Genomic DNA, 17,361 nt, shown 5'->3' on the forward strand with positions numbered 1-17,361 from the left:
AATGCTGGTATCTTGTCTTGTTTGTTCAGAGGCTCCCTTTTACTCCATTCATGTCCGCTTGATTTCACTATTAGAAGGAGTGATTTATAGATGGCAGCAATTATAAATTAAACGTGAGGAACTTTAGGTATTATCTTTCCTGTTGGCCTTTTGCAACTCTCACTATGGTCCCGACTACGTTGGCCCTGCACTAAAAAAGTATTTGGGTACAGATTTTGTATTGATGGGGAAGGGATAAGAGAAAATATGCAGGTTTTACATCATTAGGTTGGGCCTCCTTGTATTAGAGCATGTAGACTACAGGATGGAAAGTATTTTTACTTTTGTTGGCTATTTAATATGGAATGATGAATCACAAGATTTCTTTTGCTATTCAAAACTCAGCTGTGCAAGAATGGCAGCTTCAATTACTTACCTCATGTTCTGGTGAGAGAGATTCCATGTCATTTCGTAAACACCTGAGTCCAGGTAAAAAGTGATTGACCATTAAATCCTCTGAAATAACTAGAAGACAAACAGTTAAGGTCCAACATAAAATCACTGGCTTGCCATCACCTGCCCCAGTCAAAATCAGAATATAAAGAGTATAATGATTTTTGCACATTAATTTCTGAGTTTTCCTTTCAAAGGGTTAACTCTCTCAATGCCAGTATATTGTCTCCTTAGGGAAAACACAAAGGAAGACTGAAAATAGTTACTGTCAAACACAATGGATTTCCAATGTTAAAATAGTTTCAGGAGGACTTGATAACAGTCAAGACACGAGGAGAGCAAATAGCGACAAGAACAGAATTTTTTCAAACATTTATAAAGACATCTTCTTTATATCACACTTCATGTTGATGTCTTCCCAGTGCATATTTTTAAATACAGTTGTACCTTGGATCTCGAACAATTGAAACCTGAAAGTGAGTGTTCTGGTTTTTGAAGGATTTTCAGAAGCCAAATGTCTGGCTGGTTCCCAATTGGTTTTGGAAGTTGAATGGACTTCCGGAACGGATTCCGTTCGACTTCCAAGGTACGACTGTATTCATTAAATATATTCTCATAGTAGAGAAATAATTAAGCGCTTGGCACACAATATGTGATAGGGAAATCATTACTGCCTAGTCTTCCTACTGCTTCCCATTTGTTCTAGCACCCCAGTTCTTAAGCATTCCTTGTCTCTCCTGCAAAGTGCCCATGTCATACCACTAACTCTTTCCCTTCCTCTACTATGGAGAGCTTCTGTCACTGGTGCTTCCTCTTTCCTTCTCTAGAAAACCTGGTGACCCCCCAGGACAGAAGCGGAAAGGAAGAGGAAGAGACTCTGATGAACATTTCTACAGGCTTGGATTTTCTAGCTGCAATATTTTCAGAGTTCCGTGCAAATGGATTCATTACCAAAGCACGATGGAGTAGTCTTTTAAATGACTTCTTGCGATATTCAAAACCAAACAAGGATACAACAACAGGAGAGAGCGCTGTAGGCTTCAAAGAGATGAGTAGCAATATCCAATCTTTTTGAATCTGCAGACTGTTGGTTATTGACCAAGGCGAGTTTATGCAAGTGTGGAATAACAACTGGAAAAATAAATTTTCAACAAGAAATTTATCATCAATACTTCAACTTACAAGAATGAGCTACAATATTTGCAGAACTGCAAGAAAATCAAGGTTTGTTTTCCATCATGACAACTTACATTCATCGCGAAATCTTGGCTCAGCGTTTGGCCCAACTCTTCCAAAGGTTTTTATGATTTCTGTGTGTAAAGAATGTTGGTCTTGGTATTGCGGATCTTCCAGAAAAGAGGCCAGCTGCATTTTAACCCTTTCCAACAGCTTAAGAAGAAATGAAACAGAAGTTATGAATACTTTTATGTAAAAGATAAGCAAAACTAAATAAAACTAAGTAGAAAAAACACTCCATTGAGGACATCTGTGTATAATATGAGCTCCCCCCACTGCTGTAGGGCTTTCTTTTGCAATTAGTATTTTGATGCCATAAACAATTAATGCATTCATACAGCCACCTCGGCTTCAAATTTGTGTTCATTTGAATATCCATCCTGACTGATGTCTTGAGCACTCACAGTTTAATTTCTGCTCTCAAATCCCATTCCGATTATAAATGCGAGTATATTAATTAGATTGAACTGAACCGTAGACTGTTCTGAACTTTAGCCTAGTAATTCTAATCTACTTTACTACTACTTACTCAGCTTCTGAATGTAAGTATGAGTCAGTACAAAATTCTTAGTTGCATTTCCTCAAATATTTTTCTTTAGAAAATCAGGAACAAGCTAAAATTAGAAGAATGCAAACTCTACAAATTTTTTACCACTCAAAACTCAGTTTCAATAATTAGATTGAAAGGTTTTAACAGCGCTTATATATATTATATACATATGGTATCCACCAAAGCGCTCCTGCTAGTGCAAAGATTTCTGCTTGTGCAACAGAATTTCCTCTCCCAAATTGTTTTGGGGTTAGAGGAATTCCCAGAACAAATTTAGGGGGCAGGCAGGGAGAGGAGAAGGAGGGGAATGATGCCTGAAATTTATCTTTTTAAAAAATTAATGCTTTGAATAGATTAATGCTTTGAATAAACACCTATGCCCTCATTATTATTACTTTCTGCCTGGTTGCTTCCACTGAGCTCCAATATATCAAAAGAAATGGGAAACAGTTTTATGGGACATATGCAGGCCTGCTCTGTAGCAGTTCACTGGGTCCATGATCAAAATGAGCAAGAGCTGCCTATCCATTCTAATTAATTAAGGCATGCAACTTCTCAGAACTGGTGCCTAAATTAGCTCACAGTCCTGTCCCTCCCTATCCCTCTTCTGTGTTCTGTCTAATAGACTGCAAGCTTGCAGGCAGGGACTGACTTCTGTATTGTTTCTTTTCTCTGTGGTTCACTTTAAAAAGACTTTGAGTATCCTTTATCTACCATTCTAAGACTATGGGATCTTTGCTAATCTGAAAAAAGTTATGATAGCCCATACAGAGTTTAGTGGCCAATATCTGTGAACAGCTACCCTAGTACATTATGCAGGCATCTTACCTCTCTCTGGGTGACTGTTTCCATGATGGTACCAAAAGCAGGAATTGTGGCTATTCTTACAGAGCTAAGAGGAAACAAAGCAGAAGGGTTCTTCAACCTTAAGATTAAAGCAGATTTCAATGAAAATGAATGAAATTTCAAAGTTAGTACTTGAAGATGTATTAGTTTCTAGCAATGACAAAATTACAGACCAGCAAAATGCTCAAAGTGGGGGGGGGGGGAAGGAAGGAAGGAATGAGACAGACAGACAGGTCACACTCAGAAACTCACAATTCAGGATCACTGGACAAGGTAACAAGGGCCGGAGCCACCCGCTTGTCAACTAAGGCTTCACTCATGCCTCGGAGAGTCAGCTGTAAACCAGTCAACATGCAATAAAAATGATTTTAAACTGGAAGGATAACTAAGTTAGCTGTGACTGAGGATGGGCAGGCAGACTCACTGGCCTTTCTGAGTTTAGTCACCCACACAGGGCATTAACACTGTTAAGGACTCTGCTCATGCTTCAGCATTTACTGGCAATAATGTGTTAGTGAGAATAGCATCCCTCTTCAGCATTGAAGAAACAAACATCAACAAGGTGGCTTGGCACGTGAAAGTTGCCTACAGTTGTCTGCACCCAAGAGTGGCGACTTTTGTTTTCCAATTATTGCATTAATTTCACCAACTTTATTTTGGAAGGAGATTTTTTTCTAAAGAGCAAGGTAAGTGCCCGTTTGTTTGTTTTTTAATACGTTCTACGGTTTCGTTATCATATATATACCCTGATTGTTTATTTCTTCACCCTTTGGAAGAGGGACGCTAGTTGTATCAAGACAGTTGGGAAACTTACATTTCAGGGTCACTGGAGAGAGTAATGAGAGCAGGAACAACTCTCTGAGCTACCAGAGTTTCATGTACCCCCTTCACCAACAGCTGAGTGGGTAGAGCAGAGGGGTATCACAGGTGATGCACGGAAAGAGTGAGCACAGTATCATGGGAAGAACAGCACAACCAAGAGGAAGAAAAACACAAAAAGCAAACCAAAATTAGAAGCAAATACCACTAAGCTAAAAGTGCCCTTTAAAATATTTATATACAAATGTGCAGAAGGCATGATGAAAGCGCAAGTGGCCCAAGCAAGGCGGCAGAAACTAGATGAAGTGTGGCGCTGTTAAAAAAGGAACAAAAACCTGACGGCATTCGGACCATTAGTATCGCAACTTAAATGGGCTTAGGCAACCGTTCTGGTTGTCTTTTTCGACTTCTACCCATGTATGTAAGCTAAGTGTGTGTGTGTGTGTGTGTGTGTGTGTGTGTGTGAGAGAGAGAGAGAGAGAGAGAGAGAGAAGTCACATTCAGTGAAGATTTATGTAACTGACTCCATGTGACCAATAAGTACAAAAGGAGCACATGTCATTTGGAAACATAGGCTGAGCTCCAGAATAGCTGGTGTTCATTCCATTATCTGAAGGGCAGGGTAGAAATACTTATAGTAAGGTGCTAGTGATGTGCTACCACTAGAAGTCTTTAACAATTAAATTCCAACAGTGGCTTCTAAACTTTCCACTCGAAGTGGACCTGCTATTATTTTCAAAAGCGAAAATGAAGTGATGGCTCCACAAACTCCTGGCACTAGATTGTTTCCTATCCCAGTCTGCATCTGTTTTGCAACCATGTTAAACTGTTTTGATGTGTGGAATTGTTTTTAAATATCTGTATTGCTTTGTTTATAATTGCTTTCTATACTGAACTGTTTTATTTGTTTCATCGTGGCATATTTTATTTTTCTAACCTTCCCCGAGCCTTAATAGTAAAGGGTGTGTAAGAGGTCTTATTAATTAATATTGCTGGCAACCTAAAAATAATTCATGAATGTGTGGCACTCAGAGGCACCGACAAGAATTTTTACAAATTCCAAACTGGGAGCTATTGATCTATTTAATATATTCAGTGTTAAAGTGACAAACTAATGGGAAGATCTAACAAAGCCGGCCAGCTTCTCGCGGTTAGCATGGAATGTTCCACGGTTAGCCATAGTGAGAACTAGTGGGCTTCCATAATTCAGTCTCCATGAAAGGACATCAAATACGAGTTGATACGGCTGTTTAGAAATGAATAAACAGACCATTGACTTGTTGAAGTATTACTGCAACCCTAGGATAATATGATAGATATCGTCTAGACTTTCTATGGGTCCTGTAATATATATTCTCTATTAGAATACAGTGGTGCCTCGCAAGACGAAATTAATCCGTTCCGCGAGTCTCTTCGTCTTGCGGTTTTTTCGTCTTGCGAAGCACGGCTATTAGCGGCTTAGCGGCTATTAACGGCTTAGTGGCTATTAACGGCTTAGCGGCTTATCGGCTTTAAGAAAAAGGAAACAAACTCGCAAGACGTTTCGTCTTGCGAAGCAAGCCCATAGGGAAATTCGTCTTGTGGAACGACTCAAAAAACAGAAAACCCTTTCGTCTAGCGAGTTTTTCGTCTTGCGAGGCATTCGTCTTGCGGGGCACCACTGTACAAAGGATGCCTAGATCAATTCAGTTTTAAAATCCCGGGTTCTTTAAAACCCCATCATGGCTTATGACACATGAGCAAATATGAACGAAAAAGAAGCTTGAGATTCACATAGCGAAAAGGATGTAACTTAATCAGATACAACCAAGATTTGAGATCCAGAATTTTCATTTTATATGTATATTTAGATTTTAAAGTGCAGAGGAAAGGCATGTTGACAGAAAGCTAAAATGTTGACTTGCTCTTGCTTGGTTTAAACCAGGGGTGGGCTGACTTCAGTTCTGCATGATGAACCCCACCCCCCACCACACAGAAACTAGCATCCCTGCAGACCACTGATGTGTATTCAATTTATAAAACTAGAGGGCATTTTTCGGATCCCTAACTGTTAATGGCATAATTAATTTGTATCTAGTGATCTTGAGTATGTACTCTTGCTTAAGGACATTGTTAGCCTTTTGCTAGATTAGATCAAGTCTATTTCATCTAGCATTCTTTGAAAGAATCCAAGCAACCAGCAGGCATCAGGTGGTCAAGAATGCGACCACTGCCTACTTTTTGCCCACCCATGGTTTCAACTGATGGACTATTATTACATAGATAACAAGTTCATATTCCTGCTGTGTATGGACAGTGTTCAAACCAGAACCAAATGTGGGTCAATGCTGAAGATTATTCATACAGTTTAATATGGGCAGTTAACATACACACATGTACACAAAAAGAGCAAAAGGGGGGAGTCACATAAAATACAGCATGTTAGTTCATAGTAACTTCAGATGCCACCTTTTATTTGCATTTCAAGTATATACTTGAGTTAAAAAGTGAACCTATGTTAGAAAAATAAATGTTCAAAGAGTTATCTTCTGTATATCAACTTCCATGATGACATTATTACAGTTGTCCTTAGAAAGAGTGCAGTTTTATGGTTAGGAAGCTTATGCAAAAGCAATGGACCCTACGCTGAAGGAAGACATCACTTTCCATTAAAAAACCGAAACAAACATCTGTGTGGTGTAATCTGCATTTGAACACCACTTACCAAGTAGTTTGCTGTATGATTAGAGAGTGGCGTGAAGAGCACTTTATACAATCAAAGAACATGCCTCAACTCCCCTTTGAACATGTGGTACTACCTGCACAGTTGCTAAAAAAAACAAACCCAGACACACACACCTGATACTAAGAGAGTGGTCCTAAGAGCATTCAAGTGTATTGTTATTAAACTGATATCCCACCTTTCTATTAGCATTCTCAAAGGAGCTAACAAAGCTAAGCCCAATAAAGTCGATACATTAAACTATTAGGAAAATGGGAAGGATCTTGAGGCAAGAAAATTGAAAGCATGTCTCCCCATGGCTAGTAATTGTTGTGGCATGGCTGAAGCAACTATGGTAAATGGAGGGCAGTTCCTGGCTTCTCCCTCAGCTGCAGAAGTTAATGTTCTATGTGCCAGGAGCAGCAATGGTGGCAAGTAGATCCAGAAAAACATGCTGCATTGACTGTTCTCTTTCCCCTACTTAATGTTTACGTAGGTTTTATTTTTAAATCAAAATCTAGGCAATTTCAGATTTTATTACTGGAAACAACTTACTATTGTTACCAGGCAATGCTCAATTCATTATCTGACAAGGTTATTGACAACAAATATCTGGTTTGAACACTGAATTCAGCACTGAAATGGTCTCTCATAGCCAATGGAAGTTTCTAAGCATGCAATGCACTGATCTAATATTCAAGTCAGAAACAGAAGAAACCTAACTATGCCAGTTACCATGAAAACATCTTGCAAGTAGATGCAAGCCAGCAATACTTAAATAAATGAATGCTAGAAATCGTACAATGCTTTCAAACCCAAATTACACAGTATTAATATTCTGCTCCATCACACAGTGCACAACCTCTTAGAAGTATTTTAAAGCAATACAATGCAACATTAAAACATTCACTTTTTTTGGCATCTGGTCAGATTAGACAATACAAAGCCCCAGGCATCAACAAATTCTGGCTGTGGGTCACCTTACATTGACGACAGGGTAATACAATCATTTCCTCAATCATTTCCTTTCCCTGCAGGCTGGAGGTGGAGGCAACTGGGAGGGTGTGTGTGTGTGTGTGTGTGTGTGTACCCAGAATACTATGAATATTTAGAGAGATCTCAAGGGTGCAATCCAATTTTAAGCAAGACAGTGGCATCTGATCAAAAGGCGGTATGTAGGAGTTGTGTGCCACTTCAAACACAGTTAGAATGCAGCCTGCAGTCCCATACTAAAACTGTGTGATGCTAAACCCCTTACTGATTGCCTATTGCTTCTCTTTTCCACAACTCCCCTTGAGAAAGGAAAAAGTGACTACAGTAGGCAGCTGGGGGGCGGGGATAGAAATCCTTGAGGGTCTGGGTCTCTGGGCCACCAGTTGCCAAATCATGCTACAAGGCACCTTCAAACAGCATCTAAGATGCGTTCAATAAGCACTTACCTCAAACATTCTAGCAGCTGTGCACCGAACAAGTGCTGAAGTATGGACAACTCCATACCACAATACAGTTAGCAGCAACTCATGGTATGCTGGGTTTGCACTGAGGACACAAAACAATCACTATTGAACTATAAATAGTCATTTGCTCTCAAACGACTCCACTCATTGTACCATCCCACCTTCTCATCTTAAATCCCACCTTCTCTGTGAAGTCGTTGGATAATTTTAGTGATCAATCTATACCTAAACCTGCACTTTGTTCCCACTCAAACCTTTCCTCCCTTCTCTTGGTCTCTCTAGGCAACAATCTAAATTGAGGCTGTAAGCAGAGACTGGCCTTTCTTCCATTAAGTTACACACCGAAAAAGTATGTAAATAATTTCATCACAGGCTTCAGAAATAGTCTCCAGAATATATGGAGCATGTACATCTCACACTGCAGTTCTCCAAGATGTTTCAAATGTTTTTGTTGTTGTTTTTTAAATTAAAGGGATGCTGATTGTTTCGCAATTATTTTTTCAATATGTAACATTTTGGCTTCAAGGTGAGTCACTGCGTTAACGTGTTAATGGCTAATGAACCCACTGTAACAAGCACGGAAAAGATGGACTTATGTGCTATGGCAGACGCTACACACAATGGTTCCAAACATTTAGAGAAACCTCCAGAAAGGCTGATTGCTGGATAGTGATAGCCAAGATAGAAGCTGGTGATAGGATAACTATATAGAGTGTGCATGAGAATGAGATCCAGGCTCTTACACAAGTGTGTGAGTCAGTGGAGGCAAGAGAGTATGGGAAACATATTGAATAAAAAATCTGGACCTATCTGATAGCTCTAATGGACTTATTTAGCAGTGAGTAGGTGCCACCCTTATTGGGATTGCCTTATCACTATACATGACACCTTGTATTGCTTGCTTTATGTGGATTTTAAACTTGCTGGCCCTTGGATGGTCTCTTTTTCCTTTCCTGATTTTTATACATGCTATAAGCCAGCCAGATGGGTGGGGCATTAATAAATATATTAATTATTATTATTATTATTATTATTATTATTATTATTATTATTATTATTATTATTATGGCTCCAAGTAAAATAGTCCAGCACTTTTGCCAAGGACATGTCACAAAACACCGACAGTATGACTGCACTGTCCAGATACTACAAAGTCATCATTAGGCATTCTGCTGCAAATGTTTTAAGAGAAAAATTCTAGGAACCTTTGATCCCACTTTATGGCGATTCCAGTTATAAAACATAATTTACCCCAGTTCCACAAAAGATGCTTTCAGGCTATCAAGAGGCGCATGGGATAATGAAAGCATGGTCATTACATCTTCTAAAAATCCAACTAACAGCTTCCGGTCTTCTTCCTGAAAGTAAATTTTAGAAGTTTTTAATCTTAGTTTTACAACATCTATCTTAAGGTGGCTGAAAAGCTAAGCCTATGGCTCTCAAAGAGAGATTCAGTTTTGGGATCCAGATGTCAACTGCACTCTTTGTTCTGAAAATACTATGTCTACTCCTCAGCTACTGGCTGCCTTGCTGTCAGCATGTCCCAAGACCCAATGAATAACTAAAGCAATCATTGAGGGATCAGCAATCAGAGAAAAAGTGTTAATTCTGATTATGTCAACAGCAATATTTGTACTGACTTGAGTCACTGTACTCTTACAAACCTCTGAAGACAGTGGCATTACTAAAATGGTAAAAATGCCTCTCATCTCTGTCAACATGTACAAATATTTGCAGGCTACTGAATGCTGTGTTTACTCCTGTGTCAAGTACCACACATATTTTGACTGAGATTTTTATGCAACTCTTGTTACCATGTGCATTCCACAGTGGGGTGGGATGGGGATCTTTCAAACTAATCTCACTACCAGCAGGAATTTCTAAACACACAAATATAGTAATGTCACATATTCCTGTTTTGATTTCCATGTTGCCCCCTCAATTAAAATGGCCAAGTGTATCAGGAACAGTTGAACCGATTGGCTGAGCAGAGGTCCACTTTCAGTCCTCTCCAGCAGCCTCCCATACCTCATCCCACATTGTTCAGCAGGACCCCCTGATCATCTGGAGATGTTTTTAGGGGTGGGGAACATAAGTCTGCAGGTGGAAGAAGGGTGTGGGAAACTTTCCTTCTAGGAATTTCCTTAATTTACCTTAGGGTCCAAGTCAATGTTCACATGCTGCTATGACTGAATTTATGATTTATAAAGCACCTTTATTAAAACGGTAATGTAACCATCCTCACTTAGGCTTGAGTGTTTCAAAGACACGTACTATTCAGTACTGAGCAAAAGCTGCTTACCTGGATATAGCATGTAAGTACACCTGTGGCATAAATAGGAACCGTGGCTTTTGTTAGCACTCCATTTCCTGCTGTGGCATCTGAAACCATGCCGTACAAATAAAGAATAAGAAGCATAAGTATGTCGGTCATTTAAAATAAGTTCGTAGTTGCTTAATACTCTTTTAATAAGCCCACTAAAACGAGGGATCCTTTTCTTAGCCCAATGTCCATTGGTGTACAAGTATTCGTGCTGAGTGACACAAAGATCTTCCTCAGAACTTCTTTTTCTATGACACCATTGCTTAAATCAGCTGTGGAAGCTGTGTTGGACGTTTGGGTTCCAAAGAACGTTTGCAAACCGGAACACAAACTTCCAGGTTTGTGGTGTTCAAGAGCCAAAACGTTCCGACTCGCAAGGCGTTCAGGATCCAAGGTACGTTCGGGATCCAAGGTATAGGGATTCAGCAGAGGCCCCTGAGGGAAGAAGGGCGTTGGTTTCCACAAATTCCGCCTTTGCCACCCCCAGTTTCACTCTCCATACTTCAGAGCAAGGGTAGGCAAACTAAGGCCCGGGGGCCGGATCCGGCCCAATCGCCTTCTAAATCCGGCCTGCGGACAGTCTGGGAATTTACAGGAGTATAATGTGTCCTTTTATTTAAAATGCATCTCTGGGTTATTTGTGGGGCATAAGAATTCGTTCATCTTTTCCCTTCAAAGTATAGTCCGGCTCACCACATGGTCTGAGGGCTCCCTGCTGAAAAAAATTGCTGACCCCTGCTTCAGAGAGTTCCATGATCCAACAGAGCAGATTTTCAGGGGGCATACAGAGCTGTGCAGGGAGCATCCCATGAAAATTCTGTTTAGTCTGGATCCAAGCCAAGATTTGCATTTTTTTCAGGCTGTTATATGTTAATCTTTCAAGACTTTGGGCACACTCGATGAGCCTCAAGTAAGCAGGAAGTGGCTTAGCTCTGCCTATTCTGACTTTAACATGGTACATAATCAGCTGTGAGAAAATCCCATGCCTTGTGAAATCGCTGAGGAATGGAAGCAGGATACGATGCCTTTCACTTATACTTTGCTTTATACAAAGCCCCTGTCCCAATACACTGAAAAAAGTATTTACCAAGCACTGTTTGCTACTAATTAGGTCAGTTCAGGAGTGTGATCCAATAGCTTACTAAGGATTAGCAACATTTACATTTCCAGTTTGTATGGGAGAACTAAAAGCTACAAAGTGTTACATTAGCACTGCATGCTCAGGCAATTTATTGTCTCTAAGTCTGCCTTCCAGAAATAAGAAACCATCTTCAATGTAAACTGCCTCCCAAACTTCATTTGTAGAGAACTTGGAGTCTTGATTCAGTCTAGGGCAGGCAAACTCGGCCCTCCAGATGTTTTGGGACTACAACTCCCATTATCCCTACCTAACAGGAACAGTGGTCAGGGAAGATGGGAACTGTAGTCTCAAAACATCTGGAGGCCTGAGTTTGCCTATGCCTGGTATTGGGTGTTTTGTTTTTTAAAGGCTACAGTAGAAAAAGTAGTAACTCTGCGACTCACCAACATTCTCCTCAGACAGCCTTAAGATTTCCTGGAACTGTGGTTTTACCTAAAAAATAGTTATGAAGTAAAAGAAAAACATCAGTTTAAAAACTGAGAAGAATATATTGCTGATGAGTATTTATTGAGATGTTCTTAGCGGGCAAGGTCTCCCTCACACTCTAAAACATACATACACATGGGGGGGGGGGGGGAACCTGCTTAGTAAAGGTAAGCTAGATGCCTGTCAAGGGCTTTCCAGACCTTTAATCTGGCATGTTAGCAACTTTTTGATCCTAACATTTCATTAGATATATGAAACACATAAATTGTTTCTATTCTGCATTATCCCATCCAGATGTGAATATGTTTACCTTTGTATTTGTGAAGATTTTCCCAAACGTTCTGCAAAGGCGCCAGAAAAACCTTGAGAATTCATGTACACAGGCTGTTGAGGCTACATTGATTTTGCCAACTATTTCTATAAGTTGCGGCAACCTGCAAAATCAGGTTAAAAATAAGTCACTTTTCAGAAAACAGGTTTGTAATACTGTAAGCAAGCTGATCCTTTTTCCTGACAAGTCCAATATTTGGGCGGGGGGGGGGGGGGGGGCTTTGGCACAATACATTTAATAGTGCAAACATGAATCCTTCAACATTTAGACCTGGGTGGCTCCCAACAGAATATTAAAAACACGATAAAACATCAAACATCAAAAACTTCTAAACAGGGCTGCCTTCAGATGTTTTCTAAAAGTCAGATAATTATACCGAGAAGGCCCTCTGCCTGGTTCCCTGTAACCTCACTTCTCACACTGAAGGAACCGCCAGAAGGCCCTCGGAGCTGGACTGAACAATGGGGGTGGTATAATTATTCATCTATACCATTTAAAGCAAAATTCCTAAAACAATGTATGCTGTCAGTAACTGCAAAATAGTAGTATTAAAGAAAAACGCTAAAGCTGATTAAAAACATTGGGTCCCCCTCACCACACAATTATTCAGAGGAATTAGCAAGTGAAACAAGTCAGAAGGAACTCACAGTTGATTGACAACCCACAGTAAGGTATCCCAGCCTGTGGTACCCTCGTGTTCCAACTGGTAATCATAAAGTTGTAATAGCACAGCCAATTGTTCACGGCTTCCAATTATGGTGGCTACATCCTGAAGAGGCGATGCAGGCCTTGGGAATCTAGTCACTGGCAGCAAATGACAAACACACCATGGTCAAAGTTTAAGACTCCTTGTGCATTAACACAATGAAAATTGAGAAGCAATCGACATGCCTAACTCTAGGCACTTTCACCTAATAAAGTAAGTAGGGAAAAGACCTACCCATAGTCCACTAAATCATAAGGTAAAAGATGATTTGGGGATTTAGTCCCAGAGATTCTACGAGAACTAAACCAATCTAAATCCTAATTCTGTGGCTCAACTCTTGATACCTAGGAAGTTATGTATCCTTACCTTCAAGATGCAGTTACTGTAAGGTGCTGTACATGGATTTCCCTGTGAAGAGTTTTTAGAGGCTATAGCTAGTATACAAGTTGTTGGATCATTCTCTAATAAACTAGAATTCTAGAACTGGGATCCAGAACATGACACCCATGGGTTCCATAGCACCCTTTGGCAGCCCTTCCCCCCCTTGGCACCCTTTTCATTTTGTTCCCATGAGTTATTCTTAACATTTTGCCTGTTGGGAAAATTGTCTATATTTTGTTTCAGGGTGTGCAGGTGTTTTGCTTGGGGCTCGAGATTATCTATAACAGTGTTTCCCAACCTTTTTTGGGCAAAGGCACACTTGTTTCATGAAAAAAATATCGAGGCACACCACCATTACAGCCCCGTGACGTCAGCGCGCAGCGTCACGCTGGGAGGGACGCACGAAAGTGTAAGTTTCAATTTTTTCCCCTCCCCCTTGCCTTCCTTCTGTGCCAACCGCCAAAAAGCCAAGAAAAAAGCCAAGACTTTAGGGCAGCAGGTCGACACGGAAGAAGCTCCTACCTGAGGACAGGTGCGACGGCCGTGTCCTCTTCTGCCACACTTGGCAGCCCTGCCTCACGGTCGTGACTCCCACCCTGATTTATCCCCGCAGGTCGAGCGGCACAGGCAGCCCAATGTGTCCAGCCCAGACACAAGCCCCGCTTCCCCACTCTAGATCCTGAATGCGACCAAGTGCTCTGGACTCCCGAGCAGGGTGGGAAAGAGGACTCGCATCTGGTAGCCTCCGGGCTCCTCGCCTGCTCGAGGGATGGCATTGCAGGCAAGCTGCCGGCCGTCGCCATCGCCGCCCCCTCATGCGAGTGGACCTGCCCGGAGTGGTGGGCCGGGGGAGGCTCGCTCTCTGTGGGGATGTGGCCCGCACGCGCGGCCCCGCTTCCTCCTGCCCAGGGCTGAGCTCCTTACCCGCGATCTCGGTCTCGCGCATGCGGATCCCACTTATTCTGAAGCTCGCGCCACTAGCCGGGGCTCTCACACCGTGCCAGGGCGCGGCGGCGCGGCCCACTGACGTCATCGCGGCTCGCCATCGCCCTCGACTTCCCTGTTCCCTCCCCTCCCTCGGGTCGCCGTGGTTACCGAGGACTGCAAGCTGCTCGGGCGAGAGTGGGGCATTAAGTGGGAGAAGGAAAATTAAAATTAAAACTCGCCTGAAGGCCGCCTCTCCGGATACAGTGGTGCCTCGCAAGACGAAATTAATTCGTTCCGCAAGTCTCTTCGTCTTGCGAGTTTTTCGTCTTGCGATGCACGGTTTCCCATAGAAATGCATTGAAAATCAATTAAGGCGTTCCTAGGGAAACCGCCTTCAGACCAGGTCCGGGGACAGTCTGTCCCCCGACCTCTTCTGAAGGCTGGGGGGGGGGGGACAAGGGCTTTTCTTCCCACCCCCAGCATTTTAAAAAACCCCGGGACAGCGGAGGACTTCTCCGCTGTCCGGGGCAATCTTAAAATGCTGGCGGGCGGCATTTTAAAATCGCCCAGGACAGCGGAGGACTTCTCCGCTGTCCGGGGCGATTTAAAAGCCCCTGGGAAGGCAGGCGGGGGGACAAAGATTTTCGCCCCCCGCCTGCCTTCAGAAGAGGTCCTGGACCTCTTCTGAAGGTGGGCGGGGGCGAAAGTCTTTGCTCCCCCCTGCCTGCCTTCCCGGGAGAGCGGAGAAAGGCAGCGCGTTTCACCGCTGTCCCGGATGGCTTTAGAAGGTCCTTGACCTCTTCTGAAGGCGGGCGGGGGCGAAAGCCTTTGCTCCCCCCTGCCTGCCTTCCCGGGAGAGCGGAGAAAGGCAGCGCGTTTCTCCGCTGTCCCGGACGGCTTTTGAAGGCAGGCTTTTGAAAGCCGTCCGGGACAGCGGGAGAGGCGCAGCGCGCCCTTGCTGCTCCCCCCCGACTTGGCTGGAAGGCTGGCGGGGGGAGAAGCCTGCTCCTCCCCATCGCCAGCCCCGCAAACTCGGGGGACAGCGGGAGAGGCGCAGCGCGCCCTTGCCGCTGCCCCCCGACTTGGCTGGAAGGCTGGCGGGGGGAGAAGCCTGCTCCTCCCCATCGCCAGCCCCGCAAACTCGGGGGACAGCGGGAGAGGCGCAGTGCGCCCTTGCCGCTGCCCCCCGACTTGGCTGGAAGGCTGGCGGGGGGAGAAGCCTGCTCCTCCCCATCGCCAGCCCCGCAAACTCGGGGGACAGCGGGAGAGGCGCAGCGCGCCCTTGCCGCTGCCCCCCGACTTGGCTGGAAGGCTGGCGGGGGGAGAAGCCTGCTCCTCCCCATCGCCAGCCCCGCAAACTCGGGGGACAGCGGGAGAGGCGCAGCGCGCCCTTGCCGCTGCCCCCCGACTTGGCTGGAAGGCTGGCGGGGGGAGAAGCCTGCTCCCCCCATCGCCAGCCCCGCAAACTCGGGGGACAGCGGGAGAGGCGCAGCGCGCCCTTGCCGCTGCCCCCCGACTTGGCTGGAAGGCTGGCGGGGGGAGAAGCCTGCTCCTCCCCATCGCCAGCCCTGCAAACTCGGGGGACAGCGGGAGAGGCGCAGCGCGCCATCCCGCTGTCTCCCGACATGGTTTGGAGGCTGGTGGAGGGCTTCCTCCTCCCCCAGCCTCGCAAGCTCCCAGAGCGATGCCAAAGCTGCGCGCAGCTTCGGCATGGCTCTGGGTCCCGTTCTGGGGGAGGGGGAAGCTCGGGCTTCCCCCGCCCCAGCCCCATGCCTGGCGGTGGGGGAATAATTTTTTTCCCCTTTATTCCCCCCCCCCCCGCCAATTTTTCCCGCGGCACACCAGGCAACGTCTTGCGGCACACTAGTGTGCCGCGGAACACCGTTTGTGAAACACTGATCTATAATGTATGCAAAACAGCTATGAGCCTTAAGTCAGGGGATATATAAAGAGAAGGCATTATGATCACCAAATCTGCCAAATCAAGGGGTCTGATTCTGCCCTTTACACCAGGAGCAGTACTGGGCCTTTACATGGGTTTTGCAGCTGGCAATGAATACATCAGAAATTGATAGGAATAAACCAATTTCCCTATAGATACTACTCATCTGAAGTGTCAACAATGCTTCCTACATGCAGAATTATAGGTTTTATTTCATAGTAGTGGAAAAAAAAGAGTTCACATTTCAAAGACTTCTTGAACCAGAAGTCTTCAAGCTACGTAGAGAACAAGCTCGCTGCACTGCATTCACCTGTACAGCTTTTCTATGCAATATTAATTTAAAGTTAATGTGAAATGAAAATAAATTTGACCCTATTTCAAAATAAACCCTCACAAAGAATGATCAAGAAGTTACCTTCAATCTGTGGAATTTCACCCTGAAGCTTAGCTTTGCTTGTAAAAGGTGCGTTCTGTAGCACTAGTGCAAAGAGCGAAGGAATCAAGGACTGCAAAGCAGAAAGATACATGTGCAGCTTGTGTTCATCAAGTCCATGCTCGCCTTCCTGAAATGCAAACAGGGAATCCAGGTGAAAATCTTGCTCCTTTGGTCACAAGGTGCTTATCCATTCAAAATGAGCTTCTGAATAATTAAAAAGCCATTAACGAGAATCTATCAGAGAAAGACCAGAAAGGGGAGAACAGATAAAGGCAAAGGGGTTTTGTATCAGGTTCTTCTCCAAAAACCCAACTATCGACCCGATGTATTCGTGACATTTATAATCGTCTTTCTTGCAAGGTGGAACAAAAGGTCTCACGTGATCTCCTGGTTTGACTCTAGAGAGCCAGAGAAGTTTAGATTCAGCAAGGTTGCCGCACCAATGTGCATTCAGTTCAAATCATGAAAGACTAAATGAAGCAAAACACTGTAGGCACAATCCAAGACAACGTTAACCATCTCAAATCTCAATGATCCCTGTAAGAATGATTCAAGTATGTACTTATCACAGTCCATAGGAGCCAACTCCTTGGGGTTGTGGGGGCTTTGCCCCCCATAAAATATTTGAGGGGGCCGAACCCCCCCCCCCCAGTTGATGGGCATTGCCAATCAAATGGTGTGCATGCACCACATCATGTGATTGATTA

General features: G+C 43.7%; 1 protein-coding gene across 8 annotated transcripts in view; it reads right to left on the reverse strand.

Annotated features, from left to right (window-relative positions):
• RELCH (RAB11 binding and LisH domain, coiled-coil and HEAT repeat containing) overlaps window positions 1-17,361 on the reverse strand; it is a 67,683-nt gene that overhangs the window by 6,923 nt on the left and 43,399 nt on the right. For 2 of the 8 annotated variants that reach the window (XM_028737886.2, XM_028737882.2), the window contains 12 exons: window positions 16,634-16,781; window positions 12,910-13,066; window positions 12,242-12,365; window positions 11,889-11,937; window positions 10,344-10,423; window positions 9,293-9,399; window positions 8,024-8,123; window positions 3,879-3,961; window positions 3,047-3,110; window positions 1,683-1,821; window positions 1,447-1,563; window positions 416-504 (listed from right to left, as the gene is read on the reverse strand). In XM_028737886.2, coding sequence (XP_028593719.2) covers window positions 416-504; window positions 1,447-1,563; window positions 1,683-1,821; window positions 3,047-3,110; window positions 3,879-3,961; window positions 8,024-8,123; window positions 9,293-9,399; window positions 10,344-10,423; window positions 11,889-11,937; window positions 12,242-12,365; window positions 12,910-13,066; window positions 16,634-16,781 — 1,257 coding nt within the window. Of the gene's footprint in view, window positions 1-415; window positions 505-1,446; window positions 1,564-1,682; window positions 1,822-3,046; window positions 3,144-3,316; window positions 3,400-3,878; window positions 3,962-8,023; window positions 8,124-9,292; window positions 9,400-10,343; window positions 10,424-11,888; window positions 11,938-12,241; window positions 12,366-12,909; window positions 13,067-16,633; window positions 16,782-17,361 lie in introns of those variants that run through there. The other 6 variants (XM_028737884.2, XM_028737880.2, XM_028737883.2 and 3 more) reach the window with 5 other exon arrangements.

This window comes from Podarcis muralis, chromosome 8 (genome assembly GCF_964188315.1).
Source record: "Podarcis muralis chromosome 8, rPodMur119.hap1.1, whole genome shotgun sequence".
Lineage (NCBI taxonomy): Eukaryota > Metazoa > Chordata > Lepidosauria > Squamata > Lacertidae > Podarcis > Podarcis muralis.